Source organism: Oryzias melastigma, linkage group LG22 (genome assembly GCF_002922805.2).
Source record: "Oryzias melastigma strain HK-1 linkage group LG22, ASM292280v2, whole genome shotgun sequence".
Classification (NCBI taxonomy): Eukaryota; Metazoa; Chordata; class Actinopteri; order Beloniformes; family Adrianichthyidae; genus Oryzias; species Oryzias melastigma.
In genome coordinates this window covers 23,292,783-23,312,980 of record NC_050533.1, presented here as the reverse complement: position 1 = coordinate 23,312,980, position 20,198 = coordinate 23,292,783, and the positions used below count along the sequence as shown (strand labels likewise).

Genomic DNA, 20,198 nt, shown 5'->3' with positions numbered 1-20,198 from the left:
GCTACGTTCACACCCGTCTCACCAACATGTGTTCAAGCCACTTCTTGGGTTAAGTGGGGACTCAGTGGGCTAGCTCGCTACGCTAGCCAGTCGCTCGGTGTACAGCGTACTTGGCTAGCGAGCTCCACTGTCCATGGTCAGGCAGAGCTAGCAGGGACGCCGCTCAGGCTGCTGGTCTCTGGACAGTGGAGCCAAAGTGGGCAAACACAGGTGGGACCACTACAGAAAATCTGGAAAAACCCTTTGGGGCCCAAATTGATCCAGAAGGAGAAATAATAATTGAATAACTCTGAGATTTCACAGCAACTGTAGGTGGCGAACATTCGCTAGCAAACAATAGAAAAAGAAGAAGCCCCTCCCTGCTTGTATTGTGTGAACACCTGAGGTAAATGTGCGTTTAAAGAGTGACCAAACGCTAAATCAACTTTTTTTTGGCAGTTGACCACTATAAATGAGGCTTTAGAAGTGCTGTCTGTTGGCTGTTGCCACATTTTTGCTGGATTATAAGAAACTTGTTCAAATCATGAAAATATAATCGCATGTGTGCTGCCCCCTACAGGTCGAAACTAGATATTGCTGTTGAATTTTATGATTGGTCAACTGGTAGAAGTCCCAGAAGTTTCATGTCATTATACTCTGTAGCTCCAGTGTAAAAGCTCCGCCCATCGTTGATTCTGTAACAGTTGGACTTTAGCGTGTTAGCTTTAGCATGGCTCGTCGGTGTATCACCTTCCGTTGTCAAAAATATACTGGCTTACACAACTTTCCAGTGGACTTGGAAGTTAGGGGACAGAGGTTGAGTGCTATTGGCAGTATATCCAGCAAACTCCATCCTGGTGATGGATTTGCAATGAACGTTTCACTCGGTTTTGTTTTTTTAATATGTTAGCCTTTATTAGCTTTGATGCTAGGGACATTTTTACCACTCTCAGACCTGCAAACCCTCTTTTTACATTTTTATTATCTCTAAAACTTAAGCTGTAAATAGTGCAAGAATTGCGCCTTCTAGTGTCACTGCTGTCAGATTAACAGATTTGGCCTTTTTTCCACAATCTATATAACTTAGCTTGTAAAGGTAAAATATATCAATGATCTGGAGCCAGCGGCTCAAAACAATAAGGTTCTGGACCATGAGTGCCGGCCTCGGGAGAAGGTGGAAAAACCTCCTCAGAAAGTTCTGTAGAGAATCATTTTGCCCGGTACTACTCTCCATATTTTGTTTGTTTTTTAACATAACATAACAATAACAAAATTAAATATTGAAGACCCAGCATACGCTACATAAAGCTAACCTAACTGTCAATCATAGATCCAAGCCACACCTCCGCCACTCAGTCTGGCTCCACTAGCCCCGCCCCATTTTTTTTACATTTTACAAATCTGGGCTGAGAATGGAGTCAGCCTCCAACTGCACTGTTTGGTTACCCTTTAAGAACACGTTTGGCGCGTTTTAGAACATGCATCACATGCCCGGTGTGAACGTAGCTTTACACAGAGACGAGGATGTTCAAGACCCAAAAACTGCAATTCAGCTTTGCCCTCCACACATTCATCAGTTTGAATTCAAAGCTTGAAGTTAAAAACTTCATAAATGAAAATAATGTTTGACATGTTGACTGCCTCTCTGTGCCTGTTTCCATTTAAGTCTTTTCTGATGAACAGAAGTGAATTGCTGAAGTTCCAAGTGTGTGTTTTGTTTTTTTATGACCTCACATCATCTCATCTCATTCGTCTGTGTCTGTGTTTGTGTGCACACGTGTGAATGTGTGTCTCCATCAGACGAGCCATGCTGTGGTCATGGCGAAGGGAGCCCCATACCTGCCTGGAAACTCCCCCGCCCCCCCTGCTCATTTCACCTGTTCCTGCACGCATGAGCAGCCGGTGAGACGCCCTCCTGTCCCGTTTCAGCTTCCTGTAGTGCCCAGATGATAACATAACCTGCATGACCGCAGGTCTGCATCAGATTCAATCTGATTTAATGTAGGCCAACTTTCAATCCTTTTTAACATTTCTATTTCAAAACCTGTTTTTATAGGCAGCATTCCCTCGTTTATCATGGGGATTATGTTTTAAAAATAACCATTGATAGGTGAAATCCTCAAAGTAGGTTTCTAGATGTTACACTCTTTATACACTTTTCTCAGATACACATAAACATTTTCACACTTTTCTCTCTTGTCTAAACTCTCAAAGTTCAAATCTTCATAGAAATTAAATAGTGTTGCGTTCAATGACCAGAAATTAAGAATCACCATCCCGGACCAACTGAACATATGAGCAAAACAGACACTCCCCTCCATTCAAGTCACTGACTTCATAAGAATAGCGCCCCCTGTGCCTCTGATTGATCCAAAGCAGCTGAGAAGCTCCAGCTCAACAGGGTGTGAACTAGTGACCAATGATTCTGCCCACAACCAAAGATTTACGTCCATTTGTCAGACTGAACAGTCAGTACAGCAGATTGATTGACATGTTCCTTAAATGCCTTTTAGAAGTTCAGGTTTCATCAAGCTAGTTGCTCCATTACAGACCTGTTTTCCATTACTGACTGGTTGATTTGTTACTGACTGGTTGATTTATTACTGACTGGTTGTTTCATTACTGCTGACTGACTTTTATTGCTGACTGATTCATTACTGACTGATTGATTAATTACTGACTGGTTGATTCATTACTGACTGGTTGTTTCATTGCTGACTGATTAATTACTGACTGGTTGTTTCATTACTGACTGATTGTTTCATTGCTGACTGGTTGATTCCTTGTTGACTGGTTGATTAATTACTGACTGATTAATTACTGACTGGTTGTTTCGTTACTGACTGGTTGCACCATTACACACTTGTTTTCCAATACTGACTGGTTGTTTCATTACTGACTGGTTGATTCCTTACTGACTGGTTGATTCATTGTTGACTGTTTGTTTCATTACTGACTGGTTGATTCATTGTTGACTGTTTCGTTACTGACTGGTTGATTCATTGTTGACTGTTTCGTTACTGACTGGTTGATTCACTGCTGATTGGTTGTTTCATTACTGACTGGTTGCACCATTACACACTTGTTTTCCATTACTGACTGGTTGTTTCATTACTGACTGGTTGTTTCATTGCTGACTGATTAATTACTGACTGGTTGTTTCATTACTGGCTGGTTGATTCCTTACTGAATGGTTGTTTTATTGCTGACTGATTCATTACTGACTGGTTGATTCATTACTGACTGGTTGATTCCTTACTGACTGGTTGATTCATTGTTGACTGTTTCGTTACTGACTGGTTCATTCACTGCTGATTGGTTGTTTCATTACTGACTGGTTGCACCATTACACACTTGTTTTCCATTACTGACTGGTTGTTTCATTACTGACTGGTTGTTTCATTGCTGACTGATTAATTACTGACTGGTTGTTTCATTACTGGCTGGTTGATTCCTTACTGAATGTTTGTTTTATTGCTGACTGATTCATTACTGACTGGTTGATTCCTTACTGAATGGTTGTTTTATTGCTGACTGATTCATTACTGACTGGTTGATTCCTTGTTGACTGGTTGATTCCTTACTGACTGGTTGTTTAATTACTGACTGAATAATTACTGACTGGTTGTTTCGTTACTGACTGGTTGCGCCATTACACACTTGTTTTCCAATACTGACTGGTTGTTTCATTACTGACTGGTTGATTCATTTCTGACTGGTTGATTCATTGTTGACTGTTTGTTTCATTACTGACTGGTTGATTCATTGTTGACTGTTTCGTTACTGACTGGTTCATTCACTGCTGATTGGTTGTTTCATTACTGATTGGTTGCACCATTACACACTTGTTTTCCATTACTGACTGGTTGTTTTGTTGCTGACTGTTTCCTTACTGACTGATTGATTAATTACTGACTGGTTGTTTCATTACTGACTGGTTGTTTCATTGCTGACTGATTAATTACTGACTGGTTGTTTCATTACTGAATGGTTGTTTTATTGCTGACTGATTCATTACTGATTGATTGAATAATTACTGACTGGTTGTTTCATCACAGACTGGTTGATTCATTCCTGACTGGTTGTTTCATTACTGGCTGGTTGATTCATTGCTGACTGGCTGTTTCGTTACAGACTTGTTGTACCATTACACACTTGTTTTCCATTACTGACTGGCTAATTAATCACAGACTGGTTGATTCATTACTGACTGATTGATTAATTACTGACTGTTTCATTACTGACTGACTGCTTCATTATAGACTTGTTTTGCATTACTGACTAGCTGTTTCATCACTGACTGTTTTTTTCATTACTGACTTGTTCTTGTAATTACTGACTTGTTGTTTTATAACACACTGGTTGCTCCCTTACTAACTTGTTGCTCCATTACAGACTGGTTTCTCCCTTTCCAGACTGGTTTCTCCTTTTCCAGACTGGTTTCTCCCTTTCCAGACTGGTTTCTCCCTTTCCAGACTGGTTTCTCCTTTTCCAGACTGGTTGCTTCATATTTTTACACAATCCTCACAGTTCACACTCTGTTTAAATATGACTGACAATCAAATATTTGCATATTTCTTCCCTATTTTTTTATGACTGGACAAACTTTAACCAGTCACAATTTAGAGTGAGGGAGATGTAAAAGTCTATTCATGGATTTAGTTTGAACTCATCGTTGATTTTCTTACAGAATCTGGTTTTGTTTTCGTATGTGAATGTGCCACACACTGATGAACTCCTGAATGAAAAGGAGGTCAGTCTCAACAGGAGGACCTGGTGGAGCGTACAGCAATGTCCACCTCTCATAGCCCATGCAACAGAGAGCATGTATTCATACTCTAACATCTACACAGCATCAGTGGGTAAATGCATAATAGCAGGGTTCTATCTATGAGCATCTGTGTTCATGTCTTCCAGATGAAGTTCTTCTACTCTACAACCATAGTAACATCAAATCCATCAACAGAAGAGAATGAACGGCTTAGAATGTTGAACACATGGACTTTAAACAACCATCAAATTAAATATTGTTAAAAGTCTGCTACAGTGCAGCCCTGTTTAGGGCCTAGAGAAGGCGTTATTCATTGCTGACCCAAACTCCTCCTGAGGTCTTGTTGGTCATTGAAGACCTCAGAGACACTCCATCAAACCAGTTTCACTTTGCATTCATTTGCACAGAATAAGTCTTTATGGATAAAGTGACACAAAAGTGTTGAATCTCTTTGATAGTTATCTAGAAAAACAGTCTGGTTGCATGTGATGAATCCATTGACTGTATAAGAGAACTGGACTGAGTGACTGTGACATCACCCATAGAAAATGGTCTTGAACAGTGAAGTCAGTTGCATTTTTCAGCAATATGGACGTCACCATTGGAGCCAGACAACGTCAGTAAGCATTAATTGGTCTGAGTCAACGTCTCCATGGCAACTACTGTCACCGTAGAAAATATGAGCTGGTCCACACCCCTACCATTGAAAGCAGCTCGGGATAATCTATCGGTCAAGAATAAAAATATGGTTATCAAGAACATGCTAAAAATGTTGTCTGAGTAAAAAATGATTATTTTGACTAATAGAATGACTGAGTAATCAATGTCTCTGTCTATGAGATTTTGACTTCTTGGAATGTGGAACTTCCTGTTTGGAATGCCATGGGACAGGGAGTCCTCAGTCCAGCTCTTATATACAGTCAATAGATCTATTCTGTTGGTTCTGAGGTGCAGTTTGGGCCAGTTCCCCATATACCTTTAGATTCCTGTAGGAAGACGTCTGATGGGAATCTGTTGATATGAGCGGATCGATCATCGTCAGTCTGTTGAAGGTGTCCTGAAGCAAAGAACAAATCTGTGTCAAATCCAAAGATTCCTAGAGAAACATTTCTCCGTAATGGGTTCAACAGATTTTGACATCCTGCAGGCTCGCTTCTACTGGACGGTGTTCCCTCCACATCAACTTTCTCTTGCTTTTGTTCTGCTTTAATCTGAAGGAAGTTCAGGACTGTTCTTAGTCCTGGTCCGTCACATCAAACAGTCTGACCCTGATCTTGACATGATCCTCCTGTGCTCCTTTTGATGGCATGTTCAGCATATCCATATGGCGACAGTCCACTGAACTGTGTTCTAGACCACTTCATAAACTGGGTCACTTAAACCAACTAGTCCAGGAGTCTACAACCTGCGGCTCCAGATCCACATGTCTCTTTTATCTCTCCATGGTGGCTCCTTAGTCAAACATAAAATAAGTCATGGAGACTGCTGATCCAGCCATGTTGACCGTCAGAGTCAGCAGCTACCCCTAACCAAAACTACCTAAAGAAAACTAAGACTACCAAGATCCAACCCCAAAGTAAAATAACAAAACCCAGCAGTGTAAGACTGCTGAGGACAAAGAGGGGAAAAGAAAAGAAAAATAAAATTGAATTTTTTAAAGTATGGATTACCTAATTAATATTTACATGCAAAACAAAACTTTGGTAAAAAGTTTGATTTTTTTCATGTGTTAAAAGCACATATTATCTTATGCTGCCCAGAGTTGCACTGAGATGATCCTGTTTGGCACAGATCATCTCTTATTTTAAAAAAAAAAAATTAAAAAAAGAAATAAAAAATCACATTTTGAGAGATGCTAGGTTCTTTTAATATTTTTGCTTTTCTTCGTACCAAAAATAGACATAAATCATATTTATTATTAAAAAAAGGAGGTCATGAATGCCAATCCAAATTTCTTATAGACTAAAGTAAGACTATACGGCTCCTTCTAGGTTTTGATCAGTAGAAAACAAGTCCAAATGACTCTTTTACTGTTAAAGGTTGCCGACCCCTGAACCAGACAAACACATTCTCCCTCCCAACTCGTCAATTCTTGACCTGCTGACTGTTTTGATTAAGTCAGCGTTCCTCAACCTCCGGGCCGTGAACCGGTCTGGTACTGGTTCATGTCTGGTACTACGTCTTGGCCTGGTAGCACGTCTGGTACCACGTCTTGGCCTGGTTCATGTCTGGTACTACGTCTTGGCCTGGTTCACGTCTGGTACCACGTCTTGGCCTGGTTCATGTCTGGTACTACGTCTTGGCCTGGTTCACGTCTGGTACCGTGTCTTGACCTGGTTCATGTCTGGTACTACGTCTTGGCCTGGTTCACGTCTGGTACCGCGTCTTGGCCGGGTTCACGTCTGGTACCGTGTCTTGACCTGGTTCATGTCTGGTACTACGTCTTGGCCTGGTTCACGTCTGGTACCACGTCTTGGCCTGGTTCACGTCTGGTACCACGTCTTGGCCTGGTTCATGTCTGGTACTACGTCTTGGCCTGGTTCACGTCTGGTACCGTGTCTTGACCTGGTTCATGTCTGGTACTACGTCTTGGCCTGGTTCACGTCTGGTACCGCGTCTTGGCCGGGTTCGCGCCTGGTAGCACATCTGGTACCGATTTGGGTCCAGTACCACATTAACGATACCAGTACTGGACACATCCTGAGAACCAGTCCGCGTCCGGTACTGCGTCCCAAGGTTTGCGGACCCTTGATTTTACAAACCGCCAGCACGTCAGTAAATGTTGAGGTGGGGACCCCTCCACGTCAATAAGTGACGTGGAGGGGTCCTTAACCAAACGTCAGTATGTGACGAGTTGGGGGTGAGGATGTGTTGACTAGACTCTGGCATCAATCAGACCTCAGTACTGGTCAGTTTGTCTGGTGATGGTGCGCTCTTAATCAAAACAGATTGAGGCTTTTTGAGTAGGTCTACTGTGTAGTACGACTACTATTAGGGTTTCATACGACACCATTACCATAGCCTCATAAACCTTTGCTCCTTCCTTCTCATTCATGTTGATAAAGGTGTGTATAGACTCTCCTGTACTCTTTATGTCTCTGCCACAGACCATCTTTCACCTTCATCTCAATGTCTGTCATTGCTTTTGTGTTGAAGGAGATTGTCAGAATTTTGTGTCATCCTGCTTTGATGACCAACAGAACAGTTCAAACATTCCTGGAGCTGTATGACGGAAAAGAGGTTAACTCTTAAAGAAAGTTCCAGATTGACATTAGAGGCAGTCGTCTGCCTTACAATGAACATTTGATCATTTGGGTTCAAAATATCTTAATTCTGTTCTTTTCTGAGCACAAAGTTTTCTTTTAAAACAGCATCCATTCATCCATTTAGGAGCAGCCATCTTTAGTTCGTAGTTCAGTCCAACCACTACAGTGAGGGCAGGCAATGGAAAGGCTTTGTTAGGTTGCAGAGTTTTTTGGGTTGGGTTGGTCATATTCTCATTTAAACAGCCCAGTTTGAACAGTTGTACTTTAGTTCCAATCAAACTGGCTCTTAAATTTTATGGCCGATTGGTTTTATTCTCATTAGCATGTTAGCCACATGTTGAACGCTTTCCAAGTTTTACGCTTTTTTATTCTACTGTGCATGAAGGGAAACAGAGGTTTCACATTTAAAATCCCTTACAATGAACAAAGACATTTATTGGCCTCGCACTGTGTGTGTGTGTGTGTATGTGTGTGTGTGTGCGCCTGTAGATCCCGGACTCGATCATATCTCGAGGTGTTCAAGTGCTTCCTCGAGACTCTGCCTCGTTAAGCTCCACCCCTTCCGAGTCACCGCGGGCGACACAGGCAACCTCCCGTCTTTCCACCGCTTCATGCCCGACGCCCAAGGTACCCACAAACCCCAGCAGAGGAGAGTGGAAGAGTGAATGCAGAAAAACTGTCCATTTCCTGTGTTGCTCGGTAGCATTCATGAAGTAAGTAGTAGTGTAGTTATAGTAGATAAGAGTGAAAAAACACGTTCACCAGTTCCTGATCTAAAAGCATCAACATGTTTTACATCTATGGTTTAACACTTTTTCTTACTCCTGTTGAGGCTTCCTTGGTTCCAAGCGGAAAGGTGAAACTCTCCATCAAATCTCCATTTGGTTGTTGAGGGTTTACTCCAAAAGTGACAGTTTCCCAAAACACCAGAGTCAATCCCCAACACTAAAGGGGGAGACTTGTGTGCTGGGACACAACAAACGTCAGTTGTGGTACATTCACAAGAGTAATTGTTGCGATTTTTGTACAAAAAGGCAGTTTTTGAACTTTCTAAAATCTCCTTCTTTTTATTGAGGCAGGTTTTTCTACATTGATTCATTTCACAACACTTAAAGTTCCACTACGATCATCTTTTGATCTATTTTCATAGCATTCCCAGCTGTCTTTTAAAGATGATGTTTTAAACCAAACTGTAAAAACTTGTGCTGTTTTCTGGGACATAGTTTCTGCAGAGCGGCAGGTGTCCATTTGAAATTCACCTCTTGAGTTGTGGGCGGGACTGTTAACTGGCAGTAAGCCTGCCCCCTTTCCCCATTGCTGAGAACTCTCTGTTTAAGTGGAGCAGGGAACATGCGGCGCCCCGTTGACTGTATATAGAGAACTGGACTGAGCGTGTGTGATGTCACCCATTGAAAATGCCTTACTTGCCGCACTAGATGAAGCCAATTCAGTCGCCATTTTTCTATGATACGGACATTTCCATATGGAGCCAGATGACAGTAATTGGTCAGAATCAACGTTTCTATGGCAACTACTGTCACCAATTATTAGTAAGTTTGTTGGAAGACCACACCCCTCTCAATGAAAGAGGACTTGGGAGAATCTGTCAATCAAGCATTCAGTTTAAAACTAGAATTACTTCTGATAAAGAAAAATTGTCATGAAATATAAATTAGGATTATTAGGAACATGTACAGGATAAACATTTATTGAACACTCTAAAACTAAATTTTTAAAACTTTAAACCATTACTTTATAGCATAATTATGATCTAGAAATATAGCATTACCTGTGATAATACTAGTGTGAATGCTATAAGCTGAATTTGATAGCTAAAAACAGTGAAGCTGATAGCTGAAGTTGATAGCCAGCTAAAATATTAGCTAAATGCCAAATTAGCATAAAAAACAAAAAACAAATCTTAGGTTAGTCAAAACAGCTAGCATGTAGCTAAAAAAAATAACTTAACTTCAAATAGCCTAAAAAAACTGAAAAAAAAACCTTAATTAGCCAAAACAGCTAGCATGTAAATATTAGCTAAACTCCAAAACAGCCTAAAAAGTTCTTAGTAAATGCTAAAATAGCCCAAAAAGCTAGCACAATGCTAATTTTTAAAACCTTAAAAACATAACTTTTTAACATAATTATGAATAATAAAAACACAGGAGTATTAATTTAGAGTATTTCAACTTAAACCTTAAATAACTTTCAATATTTTACTCTCCATTAAAATATATTTTGTTAAAATTATACTAGTTAACTAGTTAATAACAATAAAATAAAATGATCTGGAGGGCCGGATCCGGCCCCCGGCCTTGACTTTGACATGTGATCTAATCAATACGAACATTTTACGTCTATCTGTGACTCCATATCCACTGTGGTCTATCTTCGCTAATCTAGTGAGCATCGATGCACGCTAGGTTTTTGCAAAGACTTCTGGGAAATTTCTTGCGCACTTGATTTTGGAAATAGTAGATTGGACAGCACTACAAAATGGCGACCGCACTATATAGTGATTAGTGAAGGAATTCAGACCGACCTTGAGTAATAGTTGAGTATTTCTCTTTAGAAATCTATGGGATTTTGGCTTCCTGGAACCAGCAGGTACTTCCTGTTTGGATCCCGGGGGGTAGGTTGGGTGGAATCGCTTGGTCCAGTTCTCTTACACAGTTAATATCCCCACTCAGCATATTTTCACAAATTTGTTAGTTTTCAAATGACAAATGTGTCTGCTTTTGATTCACAACAATTAGAACAAAAAAATAATTAAACTTTAAGTTTAATTGTTTTTTTAAATGTCCTCAGAAAAATGGCACAAGAACATGTGAAAAACACCAAAAACACTTTTATGATTGGAGTGGGTGTTTAAGAAACCCAGAGATGAATATCAGCTCCTCTGTTCATCAGAAAACCTGAGCAGAAGTTTAGAGCATGAACTGCTGTTGGGGATAGAGCTCCACAGGTTATGAATGATTGACCTATAAATCCAACATCATCTGCTTCTTTAGTGCAAAGTCAAAAATTCTATTGAATTAATTTTGGTTCATGAAGATCACGCTCACATCAAAGGTTCACTCAGCGCTACATAAAAGGAGAGACACATTCAATCCTAACCAATTATTATACAATTCACATGTAAAACTGCCAAAGTACATCTTCTCCTCAGGGACAATTTCTACATCAGATTTTTCTTTGAGCTGTTTCTAATTTACCACAAATATTTGTTCATTATTAGATTTCTTGAGTTTTAAAGTGTCCATAAAAACTGGATTATTGCCGTCCGTAATCCGATAACAGCAGTTATCAGTTTATGAGATACTGGATTAAAACATATGGATTTTTCTCCAAAAAGCCAATATTTCCCAAGATGCACTCATGCACTTACTATATGTTTAGGTCATGTATTGTGTATTTTATTTTTTTTTGCCTGCAAGCCCCAGAATGCTGAGCGCAAAGATGATGGATCTGAAAGACATGCTTCCAACTAGAGCTGCCACAATTAGACGACTAATCGACTATTAAAATACTCGACGACTAATTTAATAGTCAATTAGTCGTTACTTTATATTATATGGAGAGTGTAGTAAAGTTGAAAGTTATCATAACATTCTGCTAACTTTTTGGGCTATTTTGCTATTTATTAAGGTGTTTTAGACTAATTTGGAGCTTAGCTAATATTTCAGCTGCATGCTAGCTATTTGGCTAATTTAGGATTTTTTCAGTTTTCTTGGGCTATTTTAAGGTTTAGCTAATATTTCAGCTGCACAGTAGCTATTTGGCTAATTTAGGATTTTTTTTCACTTTTTTTAGGCTAATTTGGAGTTTAGCTAATATTTAGCTGAATACTATCTGTTTTGGCTAACTTAGGCTTTTTTCAGTTGTTTAGGCTAATATCTGATTTAACTAATATTTTAGCTGGCTATCAGCTTTAGCATTTTCAGCTCTTAGCTTTAGTGATTTTAGCTATCAACTTCAAAGATGTCAGCTATCAATTTCCGCATCTTTATCTATCAGCACTAGCATCTTCAGTGACTAAATTCAGCTTACAGCATTCACACTAGCATTATTGCAGGTACTGCTATATATCTAGTTATTTTAAAGCTAATGATGGTTCAGATGTGTGCTGTACATCCAGTTTACTCATGACCCGATTAGTCGACTTATCAGAAAAAAGAATCTGTGATTAGTCGACTATTAAAATACTCATTTGTGGCAGCCCTAGTTCAAACAGGAGCAAAACTAATGCTACAATACAACCAACGGTGTTAAAAGTAAACCATGCAGTAGTTGACATAGTCCCTTGAAAACCAGATATCTATAATTGTAGTTTAACATTTGTAGATGTAATTATCCCTCTGGTGGAGATCTACTCCTCATCTGTTTTTATCATTAGAAATTACTCCATTGACCTGAACACTTTTTTTCCTGTCAGCGTCCAATAAAGTCAAACCCTTTCCTCTGTCTGTTAAGGTCCAGTCTCGGTGTGGCAGCAATGAGAACATCCTGAGAGCCAGTAAGTTCTGATCTCATGGACCACTTTGAAAAACGGGTTTGTGTTGCTTTGACATCATTACCCTTGATTGTGTGTGTAGGTCACAGTGCTGTTGACATCAGTAAAGTGGCTCGTCGTCATCGCATGTCTCCGTTCCCGCTGACGTCAATGGACAAAGCCTTCATCACTGTTCTAGAGATGACTCCTATTCTGGGAATCGAAGTCATTAACTACAGAGGTGAGTCTTCAGAGTGTGGGAAATTATTTATCAGAACCAAAAGTCCAGACTAAGACTGTAGTCTGCTTCTGTTCTGGTGTCCTGGTTTGACATTTTGGTTCATGTGTACGACTGTAACTTACTGACGGGAATGAAGCCGCTGCTGTGACATGGAGGGATTTTTGTGCCACCTTATTGCAAGGAAAAGTTACAGATCAAAATTTCTAAATTGCAAACAAAGTGTAAAGTGTTGACGATAAAACTTAATAATTTGCAAAAGAAAATACATAATATTTGCTTTCAAAAACTTATTTTTTGCTTTCAAGAAATGTTTGTGCTTTCAAACATTTTTTTACGTTTGCAACACAAACATTTTCAAATGCGTAGTGCCTCATCTCGCTTTCGCCCTATCTTTGATTTTACATTCAAAGTTTTCTCTCAGCATTACATTTGTGCCACACCAAACAGCCTGCTGATTGGTCTAGATTCTATCCAATCAGGTGTCTCCGCCTTGCATTGAGTGTGTTTGGGGACCGAAAACATGCAGCAGATGATAATATGTGCTTCAAATCTTTTTTTTAAAACAGATCTTAAATAAAATCAACTTTTACCAACATTTTCCCCAGAGGATTCATAGATCACATAGGACTGTTTAGTGTAATCTCAGAACAGAAACTTTACAGTTTATTCTCCAGTTTCTGGAGAAACCGTGTTTCTGGGTGAGCTTCACAGCAGCAGAGAGGAAAATAATGCAGACATACCAGAGTAAACCTAATTTATCAGCAGAAGAAATGTTATTTTTAACGTTTATTGTTCATTTTTAGTGATTTATTTCTAAGAAAATTTTTTTTTTAATGAAAACATGCAACTCTCTTAATTTTTTAACGTTTTATTCATGAAAAAAACTATAACTCATTCATACAAATCATAATCGTAACGTAATGTAATGTTGAGCTAAACGGAGAGGATGCTGAGATGGTTTTTTCTGCTGAAGATATTTTAAACACGCTGGTCTCTACACACATGAATGAATCCAGAACCCTGTTGGATTTGTGTTGCTTTGTTGCTTCTTCTGAGTTCTGCTAGACCAATCAGCAAGCTGTTTGTTGTGGCACAAACGTAATGCTGAGAGAAAACTTAGAACGCAAAGTCAAAGATAGGGCAAAAGCGAGATGAGGCACTACGCATCTGAAGACATTTGTGTTGCAAACACAAAAATATGTTTTTGAAAGCAAAGCTAAAGAAAAGCTAACATGTAGCTGAAAAATTAGCCAAACTCCAAAAAGGCTAAAATACTACAAAAAAGTATAAATTAGCCAAAATAGTTAGCGTGTAAATATTAGCCCTAACTCCAAAACGGATAAAAAAACAAAATAAATAAATTAGCCAAAACAGCTAGCATGTAGCTGAAATATTAGCTAAACTCCAAAACAGCCAAAAAAAAAATCTTAGTAAATGGCAAAACAGAAATCCAAAATTTAAAACTTTAAAACTTTTTAACATAATTATGAATAATAAAAATGCAGGAATATTATTCCAGAAATAATCAACTTAAACCTTAAATAACTTTCAATATTTTACTCTCCTTAAAAATATATTTTGTCAAAATTACACAAGTTAGAAATGAGCACAAGATAACATCGGGCCATTAATAATAATAAAATAAAATGATCTGGAGGGCCGGATTTGATTACCCAGAGGGCCGGATCCGGCCCCCGGGCCTTGATTTTGACACACGAGTTGTAAAGGGTTGTTAATAATGCAGGGACATGAGACTTGCTCACACGCACTTTAAAAATCTGGGAATCACAGAATAAAAAGGAGAAACCCAAAGTTTGATCTTCTGATCAGACTAAGTGAACTTGATGAGCAGCACCAGCTGCAGCAGACAGACTCCACGGGTGTCGGAGGAGGTTTTTGATGAAGACCTCTTTGTGTTTGCAGATGGTTTGGGTCGGGTGCTTGCTCAGGACATCTACGCCAAAGACAACCTCCCCCCCTTCCCCGCCTCGGTGAAGGACGGCTACGCGGTGCGCGGTGAGTCCAGCTGCAGCAAGCGTCTGCATGTGTTTCAGTATGGCCCTCACACATGAAGAAACAGGAACCTTCCTCTGACTCTCACGGTTCCTGCAGCTGCTGACGGCCCAGGAGACCGCTTCATCATGGGGGAGTCGCAGGCCGGACAACAGGTCAGCTCCTACGCAGGAGACGCCCACTGTTATTATAGGATTTAGCTTAATGATCATTAATGTAACAGAACTGCTCCAGCACTTTATTTAATTTTGGTCATGAATTGATCTCAAAGTGATGTGTCTGAAAGCAGGAACTCTGTTTCAGGAACTCCCTCTGAAAATAGAACAAACAGGAATTATTGCCGGTTTATACGCACAACTACTCACAATACGTTAGGGGTATTGTTATTTACATGAGGGGTCCGAGGGCCCAGAACAGACCCCTGAGGGACTCCCCACCTCAGAGGATGACACTTGGACAAGTGAGGTCACATGCTGACACAGACCTGTCTGTGAGATAGGAGCTTCCCCAGAGATCCACACCCAACGTTCCAGCCGAGACAAAACAGTTCTGTCTCTACCCCACATGTCTCAAAGTCAAGGCCCTGGGGCCGGATCCGGCCCTCTGGGTAATTCTACCCGGCCCTCCAGATCATTTTATTTTATTGTTATTAATGGCCAGATGTTATCTTGTACTTATTTCTAAATTGTATAATTTTGAAAAAATATATTTTTATGGAGAGTAAAATATTGAAATTTATTTAAGGTTTAATTTGATTTATTCTGGAATAATATTGATGCCTTTTTATTATTCAGAATTTTATTAAGTTATGGTTTTAAGGTTTTAAAAAATGTGTATTCTGCTAGTTTTTCGGACAATTTTGACTTTTACAAAAAAATTTTAAGCTGTTTTGGAGTGTAGCTAATATTTCAGCTACATGCTAGCTGTTTTGGCTAATTTTTTATTTATTTTTTATATTCATTTTTTATCCGTTTTGGAGTTAGGGCTAATATTTACACGCTAACTATTTTGGCTAATTTAGGCTTTTTTTGGGGGGGGGGGGTTAGGCTATTTTGAAGTCTAGCTATTTTTTCAACTAAATGCTAGATGTTTTGGCTAACCTAAGTTTTCTTTTTTTGTGGCTAATTTGGTATTTCAATTTCAGCATCTTCAGCTATCAGCACTAGCATCTTCCAAATTCAGCTTACAGCATTCACACTAGCATTATCACAGGTAATGCTATATATCTAGTTTATAATTATGTTAAAAACGTTATGGTGTTAAAGTTTTAAAAATGTACCTTTATTGTCAAATTCTGATTCCCGGATCTTCTGGCTTGGACTGATAATTTGCCCAACCATCTGGGTCCTATTTACCTTCAGCATGCTGTTTTCTTTCAAGATTAAATGGATGTGAAGCGAACATTGTGTTCATGACGTCCACTAACGTATTGTGAGTAGCGTAAAAATAAAGTCTTTAGAGTCTGTAGCTGATAAAAAAAACGGCACAAAGTTGCTTCATAACAACATTACTCTACAGTGTTTTAACGTATTTTTAAGCAAAATAATCTATAAATGAAAAGATCCAAATCTGCTCTAAGAAGACGCCAATCGTTTAGTTTTTAGTGCATTTAACAGTTTTATGTGGCTGAATGTTTTCTGATGTGTTTGTGTGTGTCCAGCCCACACACACTGTGATGCCGGGTCAGGTGATGAGGGTAACGACCGGCGCTCCGATCCCCTGTGGAGCCGACGCTGTGGTTCAGGTTGAAGACACGGAGCTCCTGAGGGAGTCTGAGGATGTAAGGACCGCCTCTGCCAGCCTCTCCTTGTGTTGGTGAACGCTGACCGCCTGTTTGTTTTAGGGCACGGAGGAGTTGGAGGTGAGGATTATGGTCCAGGTGCGGCCCGGACAGGATATCAGGTGAAGTGGAAACAAACTGTTTTACTGAGAAAAATTTACTTGGAGATTTTTTTTGTTTAATAATTTCACCTGTATTGTTTATGACCACGACGTTCTGACTCTGGTTGTGTGTTTGTGCGCAGGCCAATCGGACACGACATCCGGCGAGGCGAGTGTGTTCTGGCTAAAGGGACTCACATGGGCCCGTCTGAGATCGGCCTGCTGGCCACAGTGGGAGTGACCGAGGTCAGCGTGCACAAGTTCCCCGTGGTGGCGGTGATGTCCACTGGAAACGAGGTACTCTGGAGGACTCAAAACTGACTCGGTTCTGCTTCCAGTCAGAATCACAACGTCCTGCTCTCCTCACAGCTCCTGAACCCGGAGGACGATCTCCACCCAGGAAAGATCCGGGACTCGAACCGCTCCACTCTGCTCGCCACCATCCAGGAGCACGGATATCCCACCATTAACCTCGGCATTGTGGGAGACAAGTGAGATCCTTTCCACCGTCACGTGAAGTATTTAACATCTGAAATGAAGATAAAGATCTTCAGATCAAAGTCAAATCCTCGACGAGTCTGGAGGAAGGAGGACTTAGTTATGTTCAAACGCCCGTATTTATGCGTTTTGGGTTTCCACGTTCAAAACTCTCACAATCACATGTAGCTGCACACGTTTCTACAAATGTTTTCAGGTTCTACATACAGAATGTGGAAGTCAGTCGGATTAAACTTTGACCGATTTGGTTGTGACGGATGGATGGGGTCCCTTTTAATTCATAAGTGAATTGATCATGAATGAGAAATTAATAATAGCAGTTTGTGTCCGGCTTGAATTTTATGACACCAAGTCTTACATATATTGGAAAGAGCTGTAAAAAAAAAGTCTGGAGCAAGATTTGCTCCAAACCTCTTCAATACAGTGGTCGACACGGCTCACATTAATGCTAAAGAATCAACACAACCACAAAAGTCGAAGCACGAAAACAAAAACCAATGATGAAGATGCTAGTGCTGATAGCTGAAAACGCTGGCATTGATAGTAGGCTAAAATATTAGCTAAATACCAAATTAGCCTAAAATACTATTAAAAAAATGTAGGTTAGTCCAAGCAGCTAGCATGTGGCTGAAATATTAGCTAAACTCCAAAATAGTCAAAAAAATCTTAGTGAATTCCAAAATAGTCCAAAACAGCTAGCAGAATGACAATTTTTGAAACTTTAAAACATTTTAACATAATTATGAACTAAACATATAGCATTACCTGGGATAATGCTATATAATTTGGTCGCTGAAGATGCTAAAATTGATTGCTGAAAAAGCAGATGCTGATAGCTAAAAAACGTTCAAGTTGATAGCAATAATCACTGAAGCTAATAGCTGAAAACGCTGAAGCTTATAACCAGCTAAAATCTTAGCTAAATGTCAATTTAGCCTAAAGCACTTAAAAAAAGTAGTTCAGTGAAAACAGCTAGCATGTAACTGAAATATTAGCTAACCTCCAAAATAGCCTAAAAAAAACTTAGTAAATGCCAAAATAGTCCAAAAATCTAGCAGAATGCAAATTTTTAAAACTTTTTAACTAATTATAAATAAATTATAAATAACAAGGCAGGAATATTATTCAATATTTTACTCTCCATAAAAAATATTTTGTCAAAATATGCAAAGAAATAAGTGCAAGATAACATCGGGTCATTAATAACAATAAAATGAAATGATCTGGAGGGCCGGATCCGGCCCCCGGGTTTTGCCTTTGACACACGTGTTGTAGTTGTTTGTGGATCCATGTCTTCTCCTGGTTTGGTCAGGTCAAAGGTCAGAGAGGTCTTGACGTTTCCTCATTTTTGTCTCCTTGTTACTCAGAAGAGATTTTTTCTGAGAAAATGAGTTTCAGGTTTTTATTAGCTGTAATTTGAAATGATTGAAATGGGATGTGGTGGTGAACATCTTCTTACTGGAGTGACAGGTTCCTGGTTTACAGACCATAGGGTCCTGGGCCCTAAACCCTGAGAACTTTCAAGTCACTGAGTGTTTTTGATTTTTACAAACATCTGGAGACGTTTGATGAGAACGAGGCTCAGAGGAGATGAATATGGACAATCACCGATCAGCTGGAGCTCTGACCACCGCATGTCTCACCCCCCACAGCCCTGACGACCTGCTGTCTGCTCTCCACGAGGGGATCAGCCGTGCTGACGTCATCATCACCTCAGGGGGCGTGTCCATGGGAGAGAAGGTAGAAGCGTCTCATTGATCTCTGAACCTCTGCATGAACCTTCTCCTCAAACCAAGTTTAATCTGCGTGTTCTCCAGGACTACCTGAAACAGGTGTTGGACATTGACCTTCACGCTCAGATCCACTTCGGACGAGTCTTCATGAAGCCGGGGTGAGTTCAGGGAGAAGATCGGGTCTTCTGATCTGGAGAGTTTTGAAGGATCTGAGGGTGTTAGTCTGACTTTGATCTTTCTGCTCCAGACTTCCCACCACCTTCGCCACCGTGGACATCGATGGAACCCGGAAGCTCATCTTTGCTCTTCCAGGTGCGGCGCCGCCCATCCTCATCGCCGTTCTTGTTGGAAAGTGTTTTTGTTTACAATCAGATTAGATAGAGAGAATGTTGTAGCCCTTCAGGGCTCAGTCTGACCATTCAGAGAAAGCTTTCATGCATGAAGTGACTCAAAAGCTGAGAGAGACGCTCATCAGAAAGAAGTCTGGCTCTGACCTGCAAGGATTTCATCTTCTTTTGTTTTCTCGTGGCTCTGCAATAAGGATGGGTTCTCACACACAACAGCTCTGTTCTCCTGCAGTGAGATTCAGTCTGGGTTTGAAGTGGGTCGTCATGGAGACGAACCTGAACCCTTTAGGTCAGGGGTCTCAAACTTGCGGCCCGCAGGATGATGATTTGCGGCCCGCGTCTTCATATGAACGATTACTGTTAGTGCGGCCCGCAAGGCTGATATGAATGACAGTTGTTATGTGCAGAGCTGAATGAACCAATCACAGTGAGGTATATGACTCTGGAGGCGGGACATCGGCGGTCTGTCCAGTGCCTCTGTCTATCATTCATTCCTTCCTCCGATCAGCTGGGCGGAGGAGGAGCCATGAAGCACCAAACGCGATTTGTGTGACATATTCACGTGCCCCGCGCGGGGAATTTGCTGCTCACGGCTCGTCAAAAAATGTGTTTCTGTCGCCACGCCGCGTGTCGAAGGGGCTACCAGCTCCGTCAGTGGATGTCTCTCTCAGAATGAATGAGAGACAGATATGATGTCGAGAAATACATTTTTTGACGTGCTGACTGTTCCTAACCAGAACTCCACAAGCTCTGAGCCACAGACCTGTAGCCCGCCCCGCGCAGCGATCCGCGGCACCCGCCTGTCAGACATGAGATCCTGAGCTTGGCTCGCACGTGCGTGCGCGTGTCTATGAATGTTAAGGTTCACACACCGGCTGTGTCGGCGCGCATTCCAGTCCATGTAAAAGCGATAGAAGTCCGATATTCTGCTACGCGCGTTTGAATAGAATCCCCATGGAAAGCAGCCCCCCCCCCCC

The 20,198-nt window shown here is 40.6% G+C and overlaps 1 protein-coding gene across 8 annotated transcripts in view; it reads left to right on the top strand.

Moving 5' to 3' along the window:
- Window positions 1-20,198, top strand: part of LOC112144242 (gephyrin) — a 41,499-nt gene that overhangs the window by 14,315 nt on the left and 6,986 nt on the right. For 5 of the 8 annotated variants that reach the window (XR_002918873.2, XR_004947034.1, XR_004947032.1 and 2 more), the window contains exons 8-20: window positions 1,780-1,881; window positions 8,506-8,643; window positions 12,490-12,532; window positions 12,612-12,749; window positions 14,673-14,765; window positions 14,862-14,917; window positions 16,423-16,542; window positions 16,606-16,664; window positions 16,787-16,940; window positions 17,013-17,134; window positions 18,794-18,881; window positions 18,959-19,032; window positions 19,122-19,186. Coding sequence is in view for 4 of the 8 variants with exons in the window: in XM_024268651.2 (XP_024124419.1) it covers window positions 1,780-1,881; window positions 8,506-8,643; window positions 12,490-12,532; window positions 12,612-12,749; window positions 14,673-14,765; window positions 14,862-14,917; window positions 16,423-16,542; window positions 16,606-16,664; window positions 16,787-16,940; window positions 17,013-17,134; window positions 18,794-18,881; window positions 18,959-19,032; window positions 19,122-19,186 (1,252 nt within the window). In the remaining 4 variants the exon portion in view is untranslated. The remainder of the gene's footprint in view (window positions 1-1,779; window positions 1,882-8,505; window positions 8,644-12,489; window positions 12,533-12,611; window positions 12,750-14,672; window positions 14,766-14,861; window positions 14,918-16,422; window positions 16,543-16,605; window positions 16,665-16,786; window positions 16,941-17,012; window positions 17,135-18,793; window positions 18,882-18,958; window positions 19,033-19,121; window positions 19,187-20,198) is intronic. The other 3 variants (XM_024268663.2, XM_024268675.2, XM_024268684.2) reach the window with 3 other exon arrangements.